At 42.5% G+C, this 19,437-nt stretch overlaps 1 protein-coding gene across 1 annotated transcript in view; it reads left to right on the forward strand.

The window, feature by feature from the left end:
• LOC111159692 (calcium voltage-gated channel auxiliary subunit alpha2delta 4) overlaps positions 1-19,437 on the forward strand; it is a 113,946-nt gene that overhangs the window by 45,152 nt on the left and 49,357 nt on the right. Inside the window, exons 19-23 of the mRNA XM_022522259.1 lie at positions 7,438-7,499; positions 8,567-8,634; positions 10,590-10,635; positions 10,729-10,826; positions 12,929-13,022. Coding sequence (XP_022377967.1) covers positions 7,438-7,499; positions 8,567-8,634; positions 10,590-10,635; positions 10,729-10,826; positions 12,929-13,022 — 368 coding nt within the window. The remainder of the gene's footprint in view (positions 1-7,437; positions 7,500-8,566; positions 8,635-10,589; positions 10,636-10,728; positions 10,827-12,928; positions 13,023-19,437) is intronic.

Consider the following 19,437-nt stretch of genomic DNA (forward strand, 5'->3'; position numbering starts at 1 on the left):
TTTTCCCAAAATGTGAACCAATAAATGGTGTCATAATTTCTAATCCACCAGTAGTATCCTGGTCAAATGTCCTGGGAAACATTTATTTTTTTTTAAAGATTTTATTTATTTATTTGACAGACAGAGATCTCAAGTAGGCAGAGAGGCAGGCAGAGAGAGAGGAAGGGAAGTAGGCTCCCCGCTGAGCAGAGAGCCCGATGCGGGGCTCGATCCCAGGACCCTGGGATCATGACCTGGGCCGAAAGCAGAGGCTTTAACCCACTGAGCCACCCAGGTGCCCCCTTGGGACACATTTAAAAGAAAAAACAGATAATCACCATATCCTGGAGCATCTTATCCAAGGCTCTTTTTATCCTTTTCATGTTGTTTGATAGTTTAGAACAAATAATTAGCAGTGGGGGGGGGGGGATTTCTTTACTAGCCTTCAGGTTCTTCCAAGTTACCCCTGCTAACTTGGGCATATGATACACACACACACACACACACACACACACACACACACACACAGAGCAACTGGCACAGGTAGTTAGGGCAGCTTTGCCCCATGTTCCTCCAGTGCTTTCTAATCCCTATGCGTTGGATTCAAAGGGACAAGATTAGAGTGCTCTGTGGCACTTTTTCATTCTCTCTCTTTGTCACACACTCATTCACTCACTCACACACTGTTTTTTACAGAAAAGGGAGGCAATCTATTAAACGGGGAGACTGTTCTGACGCCTCTTCACTCTCATCTTCCAAAGCTCTCCAGTCCTCTCTTTCTGTTTAATGGGGATTCAACGAAACCCCCACTCCTTCTTTCTTCCTTTTGCCTCAGCCTTTAAAGATTCTCAGTTATGATTCCAGTTATGCAGTACTCATATTGCAAACTATGAATAGTTTGCAATAGACTAATCCTCCAGCACATAACAACTATAAATTTGGACTAAATATAAAAAACAAACATTTAAGGGCATATGAAAATGACCAAAAGCAGGCAGAAACAAGGGTTGAAGAGGTTTCAACTTTTGAATCAAGAGAACTACACTGGGTGAAATACACATTTTTGTGGGATTTTCTTTTCTGAAGGGCATGCCCCAGTCTGTTTAAATGAAAGAGCTACAATTCAAGAAGAAAGTTATAATTACCACCTTGAAGTATCAGAGAATGGAATTCGGGCTCTCAGAATGTCTGAACATGAAGGAAGGTATCCTAGAAATGAGGGATCCACAGGTGGGCTGACCCTAACATATGTATACAGACTCCTCTCAAATTCTTGACTGACCTTAAACTACATATACACAGGGGTGAATCTAAGTACCCAGTGGAAAGCAACAGTTAGAGAGCTGAAAATCAGAACAAGGATTTCAACTGCTATCTATGGTAGTGAAGGTAGTTTGGAGTTCGAGTCACACCAACATGAAGAGACTTGGTAAATAGCTCAGGACTTTCTTTGAAAGCACAGAAGATGCTACACTTTAGGAGTAAAGACAATGTCCCAAGACCAGGAGATCCACTCTAGACCTAAAGACAAAGTTGAAACAGACCCACCTTAACAAAAATGTAAATCTAAGCCTCCACATGCTCAAGGTGATCAGCCAATTATTTATCCACTGATTAAAATAGAAACCAACATTCTCCAGAGGAAGACAAAGATCTACAGCCTATTCTTTGCAATAGCCAGTCTGCAATAAAAATGATCATACCCTTGAAGCAACTGGAAAATGTAACACATAATCAAGAGAAAAAAAAGTCTTAGAAACTGACCTAGAGATGACCAGCTGTTGGAATTAGAAGGACTTAAAAGCAGGTGTGATAAATATGCACAAGAAGTTAAAAGATGATCAGAATGAGTGACTAGATGGAGAATTTCAACAGAGAAATGGTTGGGGTTTGATCAAAGAAGTAAGTCCGCTACAATTGATATGGATATAGGGCTTTATTCCAGGAGTTAAACATTACAAGACTGTCATTTCTGGTAGAGAAGTCTGTGAGACTGGTGTCTCTGCATTGTGTGGTGAGCATGAGGTCATCATAGGTCAGTAGGGTCAGCAGTTTAAAAGGAAAGCTGGACAGAATGCAAAAGAAAACAAGAACAAACTGAAACCTATGAGGAAAAGTAGGAACCATGAAGACAGCTAAAACCCACACCTGTCTCTTATTACCTCCAATCACAATTATCACAATGGTGTGGGTAATCTCCAAGAAAGAGCGAGTGCCTTTCACGTGGAGCCAGACGATCACCAGGCTCCGATCTCAGGGAAACTGAAGGAGGAGGTCTAGTGGCAGCTGGGGAAGTTTTGACTCTGGGGCTGCTGCCCCATGCCAAGAAGGTGAGCCAACAGCTCAGAGCAAGTTGCAAGTGCTTGATATGCTAGACTTACCTGTAGCATGTAAAATGGTGCTGCTTCACTTTTGCCTTATAAACCTCATGAAAATCTCTTTGAGCAGGCCTAACTTGGAACCAGACAGGGAAGTGAGTCTGGAAATGTAGTTCCAGCTTTGTTAATTTGACACAGTATAAAACCACCATAAGAACCAAGTGGAAATTCTAAAACTGACAAGTACAATATCTGAAATGAAATTTTCACTGGATGGCTTATCAGCAGATTGGAGGAAAACGGGACAGTGAATTTGAAGACAGATAAATAGAAATCATCCATTCTGAAGAACAAAGAAAATTTTGAAAAAATTTTTGAAAAAAAATTCTCCCTCAGTTATCTATAGTCTGACATATGTCCTTGGAGTCCCAGAAGAAGGCAGAAGGAATGGAACAGAAAGTATTTGAAAAAATAATGCCCCAAATATCCTGACTATTGTGAAAAACATCATCCAACAGATATAAAAATTTCAGCAAACCTCAAGCAGGATAAGAAGAAAAAGAAGCCACCGCTAGGCTCACCATAATACACCTGCACCAGAAAATCTTAGAAGAAGCTAAAGGGAAACAATAATAGAATGATGGCTGACTTCTCATCAAAAACAATAAAATAAAAAATTTTAATGCCAAAGGAAGAAAAAACTGTCAACCCAAAAGTCTATGTATGGAGAAAATATCCTTCCAACAAGATGTGTATTTAGACATTTTCTTATAAAAAAAATACAACAGAGTTTATCACTGTCAGACCTGCACTATAAGAAATGTTTATGGAAATCCTTCATGCTGAAGAAAAATGACACAGATGGAAACTCAGATCTATATGAGGAAACAAATGGCTCTGGAAATGGTAAATGAGCATATTAATATGACTTTATTTTTTAAATCGTTCAAAAAAAAAACGATGTTAGAAATTTTGACCTTGTATTATAGGGCGTATAACATACAGAAGTATAAGATGCGTGGCAAAAATAGCACATGGTGGGGTTATCCCAAGAATGGAAGGCTAATCTGACATTCAAAAAAGTCAAGCAATGTAATTCATTACATTAACAGAGTAAGAGAGAAACGCCATATGGTCATCTCAATAGATGCTAAAAAAGCGTTTGACAAAATTTAACTGAAAACAAAAGGAAATTTCTTCAATCTGATAAAAGGCATTTATGAAAAGGCTAACTTTAAGTAATGAAATATTAAATATTTCCTCCCTAAAAATGTGAACAAGAGAAGGATGCTTGCTTCCACCACCTCTGTTCAACATTGCACTGGACCCTGCCAGGACCTGTCCTTGCCATAAGGCAAGGAGACAAAATAAAAGGCACAAAAATTAGAAAGGAAGAGGTAAAACTGTCTGGATTTACAGATGAGATGATGGTTTACGTAGAAAATTCCAAGAATCAGATGTAGTGAAAAGAAGGGCCATCTGTACCCCAATGTTTATAGCAGCAATGGCCACAGTCACCAAACTGTGGAAAGAACCAAGATGCCCTTCAATGGACGAATGGATAAGGAAGATGTGGTCCATATACACTATGGAGTATTATGCCTCCATCAGAAAGGATGAATACCCAACTTTTGTAGCAACATGGACAGGACTGGAAGAGATCATGCTGAGTGAAATAAGTCAAGTAGAGAGAGTCAATTATCATATGGTTTCACTGATCTGTGGAGCATAACAAATAGCATGGAGGACAAGGGGAGTTAGAGAGGAGAAGGGAGTCGGGGGAAATTGGAAGGGGAGGTGAACCATGAGAGACTATGGACTCTGAAAAACAATCTGAGGGGTTTGAAGGGGCGGGGGGTGGGAGGTTGGGGGAACCAGGTGGTGGGTATTAGAGAGGGCACGGATTGCATGGAGCACTGGGTGTGGTGCAAAAACAATGAATACTGTTATGCTGAAAATAAAAAAATAAAAAATAAAAAAAAGAATCTGCATTAAGCAAAAAAAAAAAAAGAAAGAAAAGAAAAAAAAAAGAAAATTCCAAGAATCTGCAAAACAACTACTACAACTAACAAGTAAATTTAGCAAGTTGACAGAACACAAGGTCAATACTATAAAAATCAATTGTATGTTATATATATATACACACATATATAAAATAAATATATATATACACATATATATGTATATATACATATATATTTTCAATTGTCCAATACTATAAAAATAAATTGTATTATTTATTTATATATTTCTAAATGTCAGCAAACCATTGGAAATAAATTATTTTTAAGTTCCAATTTCAATAGCATCGAACAACATAAAATACTTAGGAATAAATTTAACAAAGTCGTAAATGATCTCTGCACTGAAAACTACATAACGTTGCAGAAAGAATGTCCAAAAAAAATTAAATGAGTAGAAAAATATAATCATGTTTACAAGTTGTTATCAATATTGCCATGCCATCCATTTTCTCTAAACTAATGTGTAGATCGAACATAATCCCATATCAAAATTTAAATGAGTTTTTTCAAGGATTATTTATTTATTTATTTGACAGACAGAGATCACAAGTAGGCAGAAAGGCAGGCAGAGAGAGAAGAGGAAGCAGGGTCCTTGCTGAGCAGAGAGCCTGATGTGGGGCTCAATCCCAGGACCCTGAGACCATGACCTGAGCTGAAGGCTTAACCCACTGAGCCACCCAGGCACCCACATATCAGAATGTAAACAGACTTCAGGAGGAAGTGATTCTAAAATTTACATGCAACTGCAAAGGACCTAAAATGCCCAGACAAGAACAAATTTGGATGATTCGTACTACAGGATTTCAAAATTGACTCTAAAGCTACAGCAGCCAAGCAGGGGGTAGTGATGCAAGAATAGACAAAAGGATAGAGAATCTTGGAATAAACTCTCATACTATCAACTGAGTTTCAACAAAGACAGCTTGTCGGATCAATGGAGGAAGGAAAGTCCTTTTAACAAATGGTGCTGAACCTACTGTATAAATGTATGAAGAAAATAAATGGTGAGCCATAACTCACACCACACAGAAAAATTAATTGGAGATCGATCCTAGTCTTCAGGGTGAAAGCTACAACTGAAAGTCTTCTACAAGAAAACATAGAAAATCTTTACCACCTGAAGTTATCCAAAGGTTTCTTAGACAAAACGCTAAGAGCACCAAACATAAAATTTGATACACTGAACCTCATCAAAAGAAGTAAGCTCTGCTCATTAAAAGACGGCATTAAGAAAATGAAAAAGTAAGGCCCAGACTGTGTGCAGAATCCATAAAGAGCTTCCTCAGATTGTTAACAAAAAGACTAACAACCCAATAAAAAAATGGGCAAAATACTTGAGTAGACCCTTCCCAAACGAAGATACACACATGAAAACATGCGTCATCCGTCATCGAGGAAATGCAAACTCAAACTGCAATCAGATTCCGTTCCATACCTTCTGCTAAAATTTAAGGGACCGATCGATAGGAGAGTGCAAAGGCAAGCTAGTGTCCCACACATCAGCGCACCCCTAGGCAACAGAAGGAAACACACTGCGGACACACGCAACACCGATGGATTTTAAAGACATTATGTTGTGCAGAAGAAGCCAGACCCAAAGAAGCACACACCGTGAGAACAGTCCAACCTAATCTAAGGCGGTAGAATTCAGAACAGAGTTGACCCTTGGAGGGTGGGTGGGGCTGGACGGGAAGGAGGCAGAGAGACTTTCGGGGGACAACACTCTGTATCTTGATTGGGGAGGTAACTATACGGCTGTACACACTTATCAAAACTACTGGAAGAACATACTGAAGATCCATGCATTTTGCCTTTTTCTTTAATAAGTGAAAAAAAAGGAAAAATTAAAGAGATCATCAGTTTAGACACTCAAGCCAGCCCCACCTTGGAAGACAGGACTCCCAAGGTCATCACAGTCCCGCTGGCTCCCATCCCGACTGTGCAGGACGGCTGGGAGGGAGGGAAACTGCAGAGAGGAGCTGACAGAGGCAGAGGAAGCAGGAGGGCAGCCCGTGGGATGAGGCCAGGGCTGGAGAATGGTTCACTTGGGTTTAGTCTAAAACCGGTTTCCTATAGGAACAAACCTTTCTGTGCCACCCCACACCCGCTGTGTCCCCTTCTGACATCTTCCTCTCATTTCCAAAATGAAAGAGAAGCCAGAAAGAAGTGAAGGGAATAAGAACAGCTCCAGAGGCAATCGCAGCCCACAGCTTTCCCGTGGCATAAGCAGACGGGACCTTCCACAGAACTTCAGAGCCCAGAGCAAATCCGGCTCTTCCCTGGACCCACCCCCATCCGTGAAAAACACTCACAACCTCACAGCAACCTTGGGCACCGCAGAGTGCTGTTGTCAGTCCTGACTTATGAGCAGACACTTTAATGCTCAGAGCCGTGAAGCCACTCACCTGAGAGCACACAGCCAGGAAGTGGCCGAGCTGGCCTTCAGTCCCCATTGCCAGGTGCCCAACCCCCACTGTGCTCTCCCTGTTGCCCTCACTTCCACAAGTTTAACTGAAGCCCAAAATATGGCAGCTTTGCAAGGAAAAGGACTTTGTGAAAAGGGCATGTGGCGCTAGGAGGGGTTTCGTGGAGGGACCACTGCCCCCTCCCCCTCGGCTGTATTCCAGAAAGGGGGAGGTTGTAGGTGGGTCATACACCAGCTGGCGGTCTCCTCTCCCGTCCCATGTGAGCCCCAGTGTCGCTATCCATGCCGTCCTGCACGGCCCGATACAGTAGCCACTAGCCACATTGGCTATCTAAATTTCAACATATATTCACTCAATTATCTAAAACGTAAAACTTCAGTGCCCTAGTCGCACGTTTCAAGTGATAGCTGCACGTGGCTGGCGGCCACTTTCTGGGACAGCACATGCTATCCTTTCATCAGGCAGCCCCCGTGGCCGCAGCTTGCTGGGCCTGGAGGACGGTCTTGCCTGTGGCATCAACAAGGTGAGGCATGTCCTTGGCAGTTGGAGGTGAAGGGTCGGAGGTGAGGGTTCGGAGGTGAGGGAAGAGGCACAGAGGCGATGAAACCCCAAAGCATTCGATGAGGAGGTGGAAGTCATGATCAGGCATTCCTCTCCCCAGCAAACACCCTTTTTCCTTCTTTCTTGTAGAAGAGAGTTCTTTTCCTGACCAACGATTACTTCTTCACAGACATCAGTGACACACCTTTCAGGTGAGGAGGCCCCCGTTTTGTGTGGAAGGGGGAGCAGTGGTTGGAATGTAAATACCCACCACTCAGGGCAGAGCTCTCCCATCGAGGGAATGAATTTTCTTCGATTTGGTTGGCAATTTTTGTGGTAGCCCAAAAAAAAAACCAGGTTTGCCTGCAGGAAACAAGATTTAGACTCACTCTTCAGGTGAATCCTTCTGTGCAGGGGTGGAGCCGGACTGCCTGGGCTGGGTTCCAAGCTCACCTCCAGCCGGCTGTGTGACATTAGTTAAGGTACTCAACTGCACTTGGCCTTCGATTCTTGCCTGTAGAAGGAGGCCCTTGTAAAAGGAAATAGTAGCTCTTTCTTTGTGGTCGGTGAGGACAGAGGATCTTAAAGCAAAGCAATGTAAGCAATGGTAAGATGAAAGATGGAATTTGAAATTGTCTTAGGTTCCTTCCAACTCGTATTCAACTTGAGGAATTACACAGATTAGTAAACAAGTAGACTGTATCTCTGAATCGCCTCATTTCTCATTTTTCTCCTGCTCAGCCTGGACTGCTCATTAGGATACCTGAGGAGTTTTGCAAAGTTGCCAATGCCCCAAACCAGTAGACTCAGAGTTTCTGGGGTGGGGACCCAGCACTAGTATCTTTTAGAGCTCCCCAAGTGATTCAGATGCTCAGCAAATATTAAAAGCAGTATTCTACCAGGAGAGAGAGGACGGCATTGTGGGATTCACCAGGCAGGAAAGGGCTCTCCTGTCTGTGGGACCCCGTGGGACACAGAAACCTCTCACAATTCAGGAGGTCCCTGAAAGCTCTGGGATGATTCTTGACTAAAATGGGAGCCAAGGGGGCTCCTGTCCTAGAGAACGTACAGGGTCCTTCTCAGGAAGAAAGGCCGATGAAAAGAATAGAACAGTTCTAGAGGGGACAACCTGCAAGGCCAAGGGCAAAATCTTGTCCTGCAGGCCACTTGTCGGGGCAGAAAGTTCACAAACCTCAAGTGACTGTAAGGAGGGAGGTGGGCCGGGTGCCCCTTGGCCCTTGCTGTCGCTGAACATGCTCGTTCTCTGTTCTCCCCACAGCCTGGGAGTGGTGCTGTCCCGGGGCCATGGAGAATACATCCTCCTGGGGAACACATCTGTGGAAGACGGTGGGTCTGTGGCAAGTATTGATGGGCAGCGTAAGAGGGAAATGCAGATTCTCCCGGGGCACTGAGCAGGGCCAACCGGGGGCAGAGCCGAAGCCTCCCAGTTCAGGACTTGAGAGCAGACTCTCGGAGCGGGGCTGCCTGGCCAGGAGGGGATCTGCAGGGTGTGCAGGATCTGTGGGTCAGTTGTCAAACTCAGTTCAGCCTAGGACTAGCCTTCGTGGAAAGCTTTGCTGGACCAGAGGAGGAGGGCCTCGAGGGGAGGTGTTTCTCTGGACAAAGCTGTACTTCACCTGTCAGAGGGCATGACAGAGGAGGCGGGGAAGAGTAAAGGAGCAAATCCACAGAAGCTGGCTAGGACGGCCACACCAAAGCACTGCAAACTGGAGGGCTTAAAAACCAAAAATGAGTTCTCTCGCAGTTCTGGAAATCTGCCCACTCTGACCCCTCCGGGACAGGATCCTTCCCGGACTCGCTAGCTCCTGTTAACCCCAGGCATTCCTTGACTTGCAGCCTTTGTCCTCATCACAGGGTTTCTCCCTCTGTGGGTCTCTAATTTAGCCTTGTAGAGGGACACCAGGCATGCCGGGTCGCAGCCCACCCTAATGGCTTCATCTTCACTTGACTACATGTGCCAAGACCCTATTTTCAAATAGAGTCACATTCACAAAGACTGGGATTCATACTTCAACATATCTTTTCAGGGGACACAGCTCAACTCATAACAGGGAGCTTACAAGACATGAACTGAGAGGGGCCGCGAGAAACCAGGGTCGGGGGAAGGATGGGAGAGAAGGGCCCCACCCTCCCTAACCCAGCGTGCTCTTGACTTCCAGCTGCCTGAGCACCTTGAGAGCACAAAACCAATACCCAGGGCTCAGGGATGTCTCGGGAAGTCTTGAGACAGTGGGGCCACAGTTCCAATGGCCACATTTTGTCCATTGTTCCCTCACTATCTCTTGAGTGCATCTCATCCGTCCATCTCTCTGCCAGCGCCCCAGTCATTGTCACCTCTCTCCTGAACGGTCACAGCAGCCTCCAACTGGTCTCCCACCTCTCCTTTCCTGTAAATCTCTGCCAGAGGAACCTATCTAGAAATGCCAGATCACATTGTGTCACTGCTAAAGGACCTTCAGTGGCCTTCTGAATTTTTTGGCGGGAGGGAGTCATTTCTCCATGCACTAAGCTTCAAGGTCTTCCCATGTGCTGCTCTCTCCCTTGAAAAGCTCTCCTCTCCAGGGCCCACCCTCTCATCCCATCTAAGTTGGACCCACTCTTCACATCCCAATGTAGATGTCGCTTTTCTGGGAGCTGTCCCTGGTAGACCCCTGTGCCCAGCCCCGTGCTCCCATGTGATCCCTGCATTCGCTCTTTCACAACAACGTCCATGATGTTGGACATCTCTCCTTCTCGGTCTCCCATTGTCCCCAAAATGACCAAACTCCCTGGGCATCCACGACGCCTTCTTGAGGACTGAGTAGGTGCTCTGTAGGCCTTCGTTCCTTCACTTATTCAATCCACAAACATGCAGCGAGCACACGGCTGGTGCAGGGGTAGCGTGAGACTACAGAGATTACACAAAACGCACATGGCCCATCTCTGGGCTCTCCTTTCAATGGGCCATTCAGCTCAGTTGGGTACAATGAAACCATTGAAGCCAAAAATCACGGGTTTCAAAGTATTAGCTCCTTTCAGAGAGATCCTAATAGGTGAGATTTGGACATGAGGCAATGGGAAGAAAAAGCATTTCAGGAAGCAGGAGCAACGTGGACAAAGGCATGATCTGTACAAACCCACCACCAGCATAGCGGTTGAGTCCCTCCCTCAGCTGAGAATAAGGAAGAATGAAACCCAGTCCTGCCCCGGAGAAGCTTCCTGACAGTTGTTTGTAAGCAACTGAGGCGCATACCCTCACCACATCGACCGAGCATCATACTGAGTGTGAGCTTTGGTTTCAGGCCTGCACGACTTGCTTCACCCAGATCTGGCCCTGGCCAGTGACTGGTAAGTGGGTAAGTCGCTGTACGTGAGGAAGAGAGAATGGGAGGGAAGAAGGTGGAATTTTCCTGAGGTGACATTGACTCTCCTGGGCTCCAGGATCTACTGCATCACGGATATTGACCCTGACCACCGGAAGCTCAGCCAGCTGGAGGCCGTGGTCCGCTTCCTGACAGGGGAGGACCCAGATCTCGAGTGTAAGTGCCAGCCCCACCCACGGAATATTTTCTTTTCTTTTCTCTTTTCTCCTTTCCTTTCCTTTTTTTCAAAAATTTAACTACATACGAGTATGATACTTATCAAAAATTATATAAACAAATTTAAAGTGAAATCAGAAAAAAAGTACACTAACCTTGATGGGTAAGGTCTTGATGTGTTTTTTTTAAGTGCTGAATTACTGACGTTTTATTGCATTAATTATCATTATCAACCTTTTTTTATTCAAGCATAATTAATATACAGTGTTCTATTAGTCTCAAGTGTACAGTACAGTGATTCGGCAATTCTATTCATTACATGGTGCTCATCACGATAAGCACCCTCTTAGTCCCTGTCACCTGTTTCCCCCATCCTCCCACCCACCTCCCCTCTGGTAACAATCAGTTTGTTCTCTGTAGTTAGGAGTCTGTTGTTTTTATTTTGTTTCGTTTTGTTTTGGTCTGTCTCTTTTTTCTTTGTTTGTTTGTTTTGTTTCATAAATTGCACCTGTGAGTGAAATCATATGGTGTTTGTCTTTCTTTGACTTATTTCACTTAGCATTATACTCTCTAGATCCATCCATGTTGTTGCAAATGGCAAGATTTCACTCTTTTTCATGGCTGAGCCACCGAGGGATTTACTCACTGCCAAGTAGCCTTATCCCTCAAACTCACCCATGACTTAAAGAGAACAGAGAGATTTTCACTTTGGGGTCAAGAGGTTGTCTGTGGTCCTGGCACTGTGACAGCATGAGTGTATCCCCATGTCAGGGACCCAGATCCCTTTGAACGTCTTTCATCCTGGCACTGGGAGCACTCTGGAGAGATACACAGTGTAAGGGCCTCAGCCTGCCCATAGATCTGTCCCTACCACTACCCAGCAGAGGGCCCCTAAGCCAGTAACTGATGCTCTGTACCCCCAAAGTCCTCATCTTAGCAAAGGAGAGTCTTCCAGCAGTTGGTGTCTTGTAGCCTGTGGCCTTGTTTTCCAGGGCCTTGTTCTCAGGCTAACCTTAAATTTCCCAACACAGGAGCAACTGGTGAAATCAGCCACACCCTCAGTAGGGTCCCTCTTCTTCCTCTTCGGAAAAGAAGTGGTCCTGCTGATGTATAAGTATCACCCCCAAGGAAGACTTTGCCTCCCATTCTGGCCCAACTTATTTGTGCCTTCATTCATTCATTCATTCCATCAGTAAATCTGTACTGAGCATGTACTCTGGGCCAGGCCTGGTTTGGGCACTGAAGCGACAGAGATGGCCCAAATGGGTGAGACCCTTGCTCTCAGGGAGCTTGTAAACTGGTGGAGAAACCACACCATAAAGAAGCAAGCATGTGTGTAGATGTAGGGATTCCAAACTGTGGTAAGTACCAAGACTAGGACTCTGTGTGGGGTCCTTTATAGTGCCTGACTCTGTCAGACCCTGTTACTCACATGGAGGATGAAAAAGAGCTGCCCATTGCCTTCACAGGCACAGGATCGGCTTTGAGGTTGATAAAAATGTGGACATAGAGGTGACGGCTGCAATCATTGTCAATGTACTTAATGCCACTGATGTGTATGCTTTAAATAGGTGGATTTTTTTAAGTAAATTTCACCTCAATAAAAGTAAATACTTTTTTTAAAAAGGAGAGAGGGAAAAGAACCACCCATGCAAAGAGTAGGGGGGAAGCATCCAGACCAAGGAACAGCATGCACGGAGGCTCTGAGGCAAATTCAAACTCACAGACCTGGCAAAAGGCCAGTGTGCTGGGAGGGAGATAACCAAGTTGCAGAGGAATGGCAGCAGAGAAGAGAGGGGGCTGGGTCAGGACAAGGGCTAATGTCACGGGGGCAGGGGAGTTCTAACTTCACAGAATACCGGAACTGGGAAGAGCATTAGAAACCACTTAGACCTACTCACGTATTGTTTGGGATTGAATATGTGAAGGCTGAGAAAAGCAACATGACTTCCTCTAGCTCATATAGATGGTTCTATGAGTCCCAGACATGGACTTATGATGCACATCCCATCCCCTGAGGTCAGAGTTCCTCGTAAGGGCAGATGAGCTGTGTTCATCGTCATGGAGGAAATAAGTTGTTTGGTCTCTTATTTTGCCCCCAGGTGATGAGGAGCTTGTGCGGGAGGTACTGCTCGACGCGGTGGTGACGGCCCCCATGGAGGCCTACTGGACAGCACTGGCTCTCAACGCCTCTGAGTATGTCCAGGGCTGGGCGAGGGTTCTGAGAGGGGAAGCACCCCCAGCTCCCAGGATTCCCTTGGCTGAGTCAGGGTCCCTCCCACTAGGTAGCTGGCAGCTCAGGAGACAACTGGGTCCAAGAGGAATCTGATGAGGGTGGGAAGACGTTGGGGGAGTGAGAGCTACCTTCACATGGCCCCAGTAAAGCAGGGACTTGGCACAGCATCCACACCCCACACATGCTGCTGCTCTCCCCTCTGGAAAAACACCAAGTGTATGGTCTCCTGGACATAGGTCCAGATCCCCCACCCACACTGCAGTAGCCCCATTCCAGGAACACCTCTCTGAGGCTGGGCTGTAGCTGTGGGATCCCCTTCACCAAGTGCCCTGGTAAAAGTGGTTTGAGTAGATCAGGACCTCGTTTCCAGCAAGTAAGCTCAAGACACTACAAAGTACAGACTTGGCCTTGGTCTTTCCCAGTGCCTTAGATTTCCTCACTCCCTTTGCTGATGTTTACCTGGTGCTATCATATTTAATGGACAGGTAGAAAGAAGAAATAAATGGCTTGTGTGTGTGTGTGTGTGTGTGTGTGTATGCACGCACATGCATGTTGGGAAGGTAAAAGACTAATGAGGTCAAGAATATAGTGGACTCCACCTTGTTCCTGAATAGGAAGATTCAACATTAACATCATGAAGATGTCAAACCTCCCCAAGACACTCAAGTTATTTAATGCTAACCTACTGAAAACAACAGGATTTTATATGAAACAATCACCTATTTAAAAAAGCAAGACACAAAAAGCTGTGCACAGTGTGATACCATTTCTATAAAATGGAGGCAAGACAGTATGTCTGTACATGTGCATGTACAGATAGACTATCTTTGAAAGACCAAGTAGGAAAGAGTTATCATTGGTTGCTTCTCAGTAGAAAAATGGGTAACTGAAACAGGGATGGAAGGGACACTTTTCACTGTATAAATTTTTGGTACAATTTTGAGCCATGTGAATGTATTATCTCTACAAAATTAAATAAAACTAGAGAACAAAAAAAAATAAATAACAGGCCAAGCACTGTTCTGAGTATTTGGTGTATATTAACCCAGTGAGCCTCATAACCACCTTGCTATATAGATACTATCGTTATCCCCATTTTACAGATGATGAAACCAAGGCAGAGTGAGATAAGCAACTTGCCCAAAGTCGTATGCCTCCCAAGTGGCAAAGCTGGAATCAAAACCTGGCAGCCTGGTTCTGGGGTCTAGGGAGTTGGATCACTGGTTTGGAGAGAAGGGACATGATCTTTATCTTTCCAAATTCTGAGATTAGCCAGAGACATTTTTAAAGTTGAGAAACACTGAAGAACAAATATTCTTAACCCAGGTGTATATTAGAAAAGAAGGCCTGGACGGGCACCTGGGTTGCTCAGTGGGTTAAGCCTCTGCCTTCTACTCAGTTCAGGATCTCAGGGTCCTGGGATCGAGTCCTGCATCGGTCTCTCTGCTCGGCAGGGACCCTGCTTCCTCCTCTCTCTCTCTGCCTGCCTCTCTGCCTACTTGTGATCTCTGTCAAATAAATAAATAAAATCTTAAAAAAAAAAAAAAGAAAAAAGAAAAGAAAAGAAGGCCTGGAGAATTAATATAAAATGGCATATCGGTAATATAATGCCCTATCAATAATATCAATGAAGAAAAGATATTTGAACAAATAGTAATATCCATGCATGTTTTAAAAAACTAATCAATAAAATTAAAATTGACCGGCGTGCCTGGCTAGCTCAGTCGGTAGAGCATGCAACTCTTGATCTCAGGGTTGTAAGTTTGAGCCCCATGTTGGGTGTAGAGATTACTTAAAAATAAAAATCTTCAGGGGCGCCTGGGTGGCTCAGTGGGTTAAGCCGCTGCCTTCGGCTCGGGTCATGATCTCAGAGTCCTGGGATTGAGCCCCGCATCGGGCTCTCTGCTCAGCAGGGAGCCTGCTTCCTCCTCTCTCTGCCTGCCTCTCTGCCTGCTTGTGATCTCTCTGTCAAATAAATGAATAAAATCTTAAAATAAAATAAAATAAAATAAAAATCTTCAAAAAAAATTTGACCTAAGCCTGAAAGTCAACATCTGAATGGAGCTAGAGCCTCTCTCAGCTAAAGATAGGACTAAGACAGGCATTCCCATACCCCTACTACTGCTTAACAAGGTCAGAAGGTATCAGTCAGGGCAGCCAGAGAAGAGAATGCACATAGAAGCAGTGAGAAGTGGAAAAGGTAAAGTAAATTATCTCTGTTTAAGAAAGTCATAAGATTATATATCTGGAAGCTCCAAAAGAATTTATAGGAAAACTACCATAAACAATAAGAGAATTTAGTGAAGTAGCAGGGTATAATGTGAACATTCAAAAATTAAGATCCTTTGTCTATGCAAACAAAAAAACTGGATTTAAAAATGTCATGTGAAAATATTCAAGAGGGCAAAAAATAAAATGTAATGAAACACCTAGGTATAAACAATAAAATTTGTCCTAAAACTTACACAAGAAGAATTATAATATACTCCTGGAAGACACAAAAGTTGACTTGAACAAATGAGGAGATATTCAGTGTCTTGGGGTAGGAAGAACCAGCATCACAAAGACATTAATCCTCTGTAAGTTAATTTATAAATTTAATGTAATCCCAATAAAAATATCATCAGTATTTTTCTGGATCCAGATAAATGGGTTTAAACATTTACTTGAAAGAATAGTCAAAAAATCTCTGAAAAAGAAAGGCAACAAAGGAATTTTTGTCCTACCAACATATTAAAACATATGGCAAAAATCTCTATAATTTAGGAAGTATAGTATTAACACAAGAATAGAAAGGCAGACAAGCGGACAGAATAGAAAATCCAGAAATTCTTCTAAATGCATATGGAAAGACATGTCAGACCAGGGGGAAATGGACTCTTTAGTACGTGGTTTGAGAGCCATATGGAGAATGATAAAATTGTATTATTTCCTTACACCATACACCTGGATAAAGTCCAAATGACTCAGAGATTTAAATGTAAAAAAAAAAATGAAACCATATAAGTACTAAAAAAAAAAAAACAAAACATGAGCCAATTGCTCTAAAATCTAGGAATTAGGAAACCTTTCCCAATGATGACTCAAAATTCAGAAGCAATAAAAGAATGACTGACAAATTTAACAGCATAAAAATATTTATTTGGCAAAAATAAAAACATGAGCAAAGTGAAAACAGAAATGACAAACCAGAAAAATGTTTGCAACTTATATAACAAACAAAAGCTTACTATCCCTACATTATTGAAGAACTTCAAAAATACAGAAGTAAAAAACCCAATCACTTTGAAGGAAAAAGGACCAGAAATATGGACAGTTCAGAGAATATATACAAATAGTCCTTAAATATATGTCTAGTTCATAATAAAAGAAGTGCAAATTAAAACTGTACCAAGTTTTTAATTAAATTAAATTTAAATTAAATTAGAACTGTCACTCATCAGATTGATAACATCTAAGTTTGTTGCCAGTCAGGCTGGCAAGGCTGTGGGCAATCAGGCTTGTGTATATTGTCAGTGGGTATACAAAATGTTTCAAAGCCTATGGAGGACAGTTTGATAATATCTAATAAATTACATACCCATTTACACTCTGACTCAGCAATACCATTCTAGGAATGTATCCTTAAGATATACTATGAAAAATAGGAAAAGTTACATACATGAGCTTTTTGTTAGAGCTCCATTTATAACAGTGAAAGATAGAAATAACCTAAATCCATCAGTAGGAGCCTCGTTAAATAAACCATGGTAGGCCCACATAATGGATGTAACTGTAAAAAAGGACAAATCTACATACTGCAGTGGAATGGTCTTACCAATGGAGAAAAGTATATATATTGCCCCCACTACTTATTTAAAAAGAGGAGAAGCAAATATATTTTCATAGTTACCTACACATATATAAACATAGATGCATGTATATGTATACATATGTGCACCTATATTTTTTAATGAAACAATAAACAAGAAAACAAAAAAAGATTACTTTAGGCAGAGTGAAAGAACAGGGATAGGGACAGAGACAGGCTTATGAACATGCTTTATTCTACATATTTGACTTTGGAACCATGTAAATGCTTTATATCATTATAAAACAAGATTAGATTTTCTTAAATAAGCTCTAAAAATTTGAAGGCAAATGAAACAAATAAACATAGTTTTGTATCAAGTTCATGACATAACAATGTAAATTCTTTCAAGGGACTTGAAAACACAGAACCATAAACAACAAATAAATAAAATCTTAAACCGTGTTCAATAACCACATTGCTAGAAAAAATATTGGCACTATTATTCTCAAACTATATAGATGAATAGAGCAAATAGTATTATGTTAATGTCATTAGGAGCCAAGGTTTTCAGCAAATGAAAAAAGAGATGCAAATGTTTTAGACCAAAGAAATTAAGATGTGCTGCTGAATATGAATTGGAAACATCAATGAATTTGTGATATGTTTTCCCTGAAAGAACAAGAAGGATACCCTGGCCCTGTCCATGGAGAAGATCAACCTCAGTGAGCACCCCAGAGCTGGACTGTGGACTTTCAATGTGCATATTAAGAAGTCCTCATTAAAATGAGTCAGCAACCCTTGGAGAAATGTCTGATTTCAGGACAGGGGCGGAACTGTAAAACATGAATCGGGAGCATCTTGTCATATCCAGAAGAAGTTACTAAAGACTATCATGACATTGTGCTGGGGGACCCCAGAACCAACCTGAAGTGGCTTTCACTGGTCAAAGGGGGGACAATTAGAGTAACCAAAGTAATGACAACTTCAATGGATTAAAACATATTTAATGTATTTAAATCCTGTGTTCATAATGGTACTGAGGAGGAAAAAAAAAGCTTTTTAGTCATCTTCAGAAAATGTTAAGAAACCAACTCATTTTTCTAAAAACTGGTGAACAAACAGAGATTCAATTATTTATCCTGGCTCTCCTATACAAGTTTGCATCTCAGGATAGCTAAATATTGATGAGGAGAAGTTTATCTTTATTCGAGTATTTCAGATACAAATAAAATAAGGAAGAAATTAAGGAATATCCCTATTTGGCCACCTCTAGTCAATCAGATAGTATGTGCCTCATGACCAAGAACACACTGCCTATAATAACTCAAACCTATATCAAGCCAGTAGGTCTAACTACTAGCTTGTAAGAAATACAGGGGACAAGAGAGCATGCTAATTAACACCACAACATCGTGATCTGCTAAACCCAGAATGCAGAAACACTACAGAACAAATGACCTACTTCAGCGAATAAATTGCAAGGGAAAGAGAAGGGACAGAGAGAGGAGACAAAAAGGCTGAAAGTGACTAAAGATGACTGCTAATAGGTGTGGGTTCCTTCTGGGGATGATGAAAATGTTCTAAAATTGACTGGTGATGGCCACACAACTCTGTAAATATACTAAAAACCATTCAATTGTACATTTTAAATGGATGAACTGTATGGCAAGTGGATTATAGTTCAATAAATATAAATTTCTATTATCTAGATCTAGATAGATGAGAGAGAGAGGAAAGAAAAGAGACACATGAACTTGTGGACCCTAGTCAGATTCTGATTCAAATAAGCTAAAAAAAGGATTTTGGATTCCTGGATTATCTGATGCAACTAAGGAATGGAGGGGTGGGTTTGGGTGTGATAATGGCAAGAATAAAGGATTTTTTTTATTCTTTATATTTTAATGATAGAAATTAAAATATTCACCAATGAAATGATATCTGAGATTTGCTTCAAAATAATTTAGTTGAGAGGCTGGGGGAGGCTGTAGATGAAACAAGATTGGCATGGGCTGGTAATTGTTGCAGCTGACCAATGGGTACAGGAGTCTCATTAGACTATTCTCTACTACTTTTGAATAAAGAATTGCATCAGAGGTGCCTGGGTGGTGCAGTTGGTTAAGTGTCCAACTCTTGGTTTTGGCTCAGGTGGTGATCTCAGGGTTGTGAGATTGAGTCCTGCATCTGGTTCTGTGCTCAGTGCAGTTTGCTTACGACTCTCCTGCTCATTCTCTCTCTCTCCCTCTCAAATATCTTTTTTTTAATTGCCTCAGGAAACTTTTTAGAGAAAGTCACTTAGGCCCCAACCCCAGAAATTCTTGTTTCTACAACATCAGATGGGGGCAGGCAGGCCCTGTCTGCATTTCCAGATCCGTTCCTCCGTGGTTTTCCAGACTGTAGATCAAGTGCTTTAATCCAGCTCCAGGTGTCATCAGTTGAATGTCACATGGTACAGCCTTCTTCACAGAATCCCAGTAGGGAATCCCCAATACCCACACAGCTGAGCCTTGATTTAAAAAAAAAAAGAAAAGAAAAATAAACTTCCCCTTGGCAATGCTTTGGGCATTGCCTACCTTCTACACTCA

This window comes from Enhydra lutris, unplaced genomic scaffold (assembly GCF_002288905.1).
Source record: "Enhydra lutris kenyoni isolate GAN:26980312 unplaced genomic scaffold, ASM228890v2 scaffoldscaffold69, whole genome shotgun sequence".
Taxonomy (NCBI): Eukaryota; Metazoa; Chordata; class Mammalia; order Carnivora; family Mustelidae; genus Enhydra; species Enhydra lutris.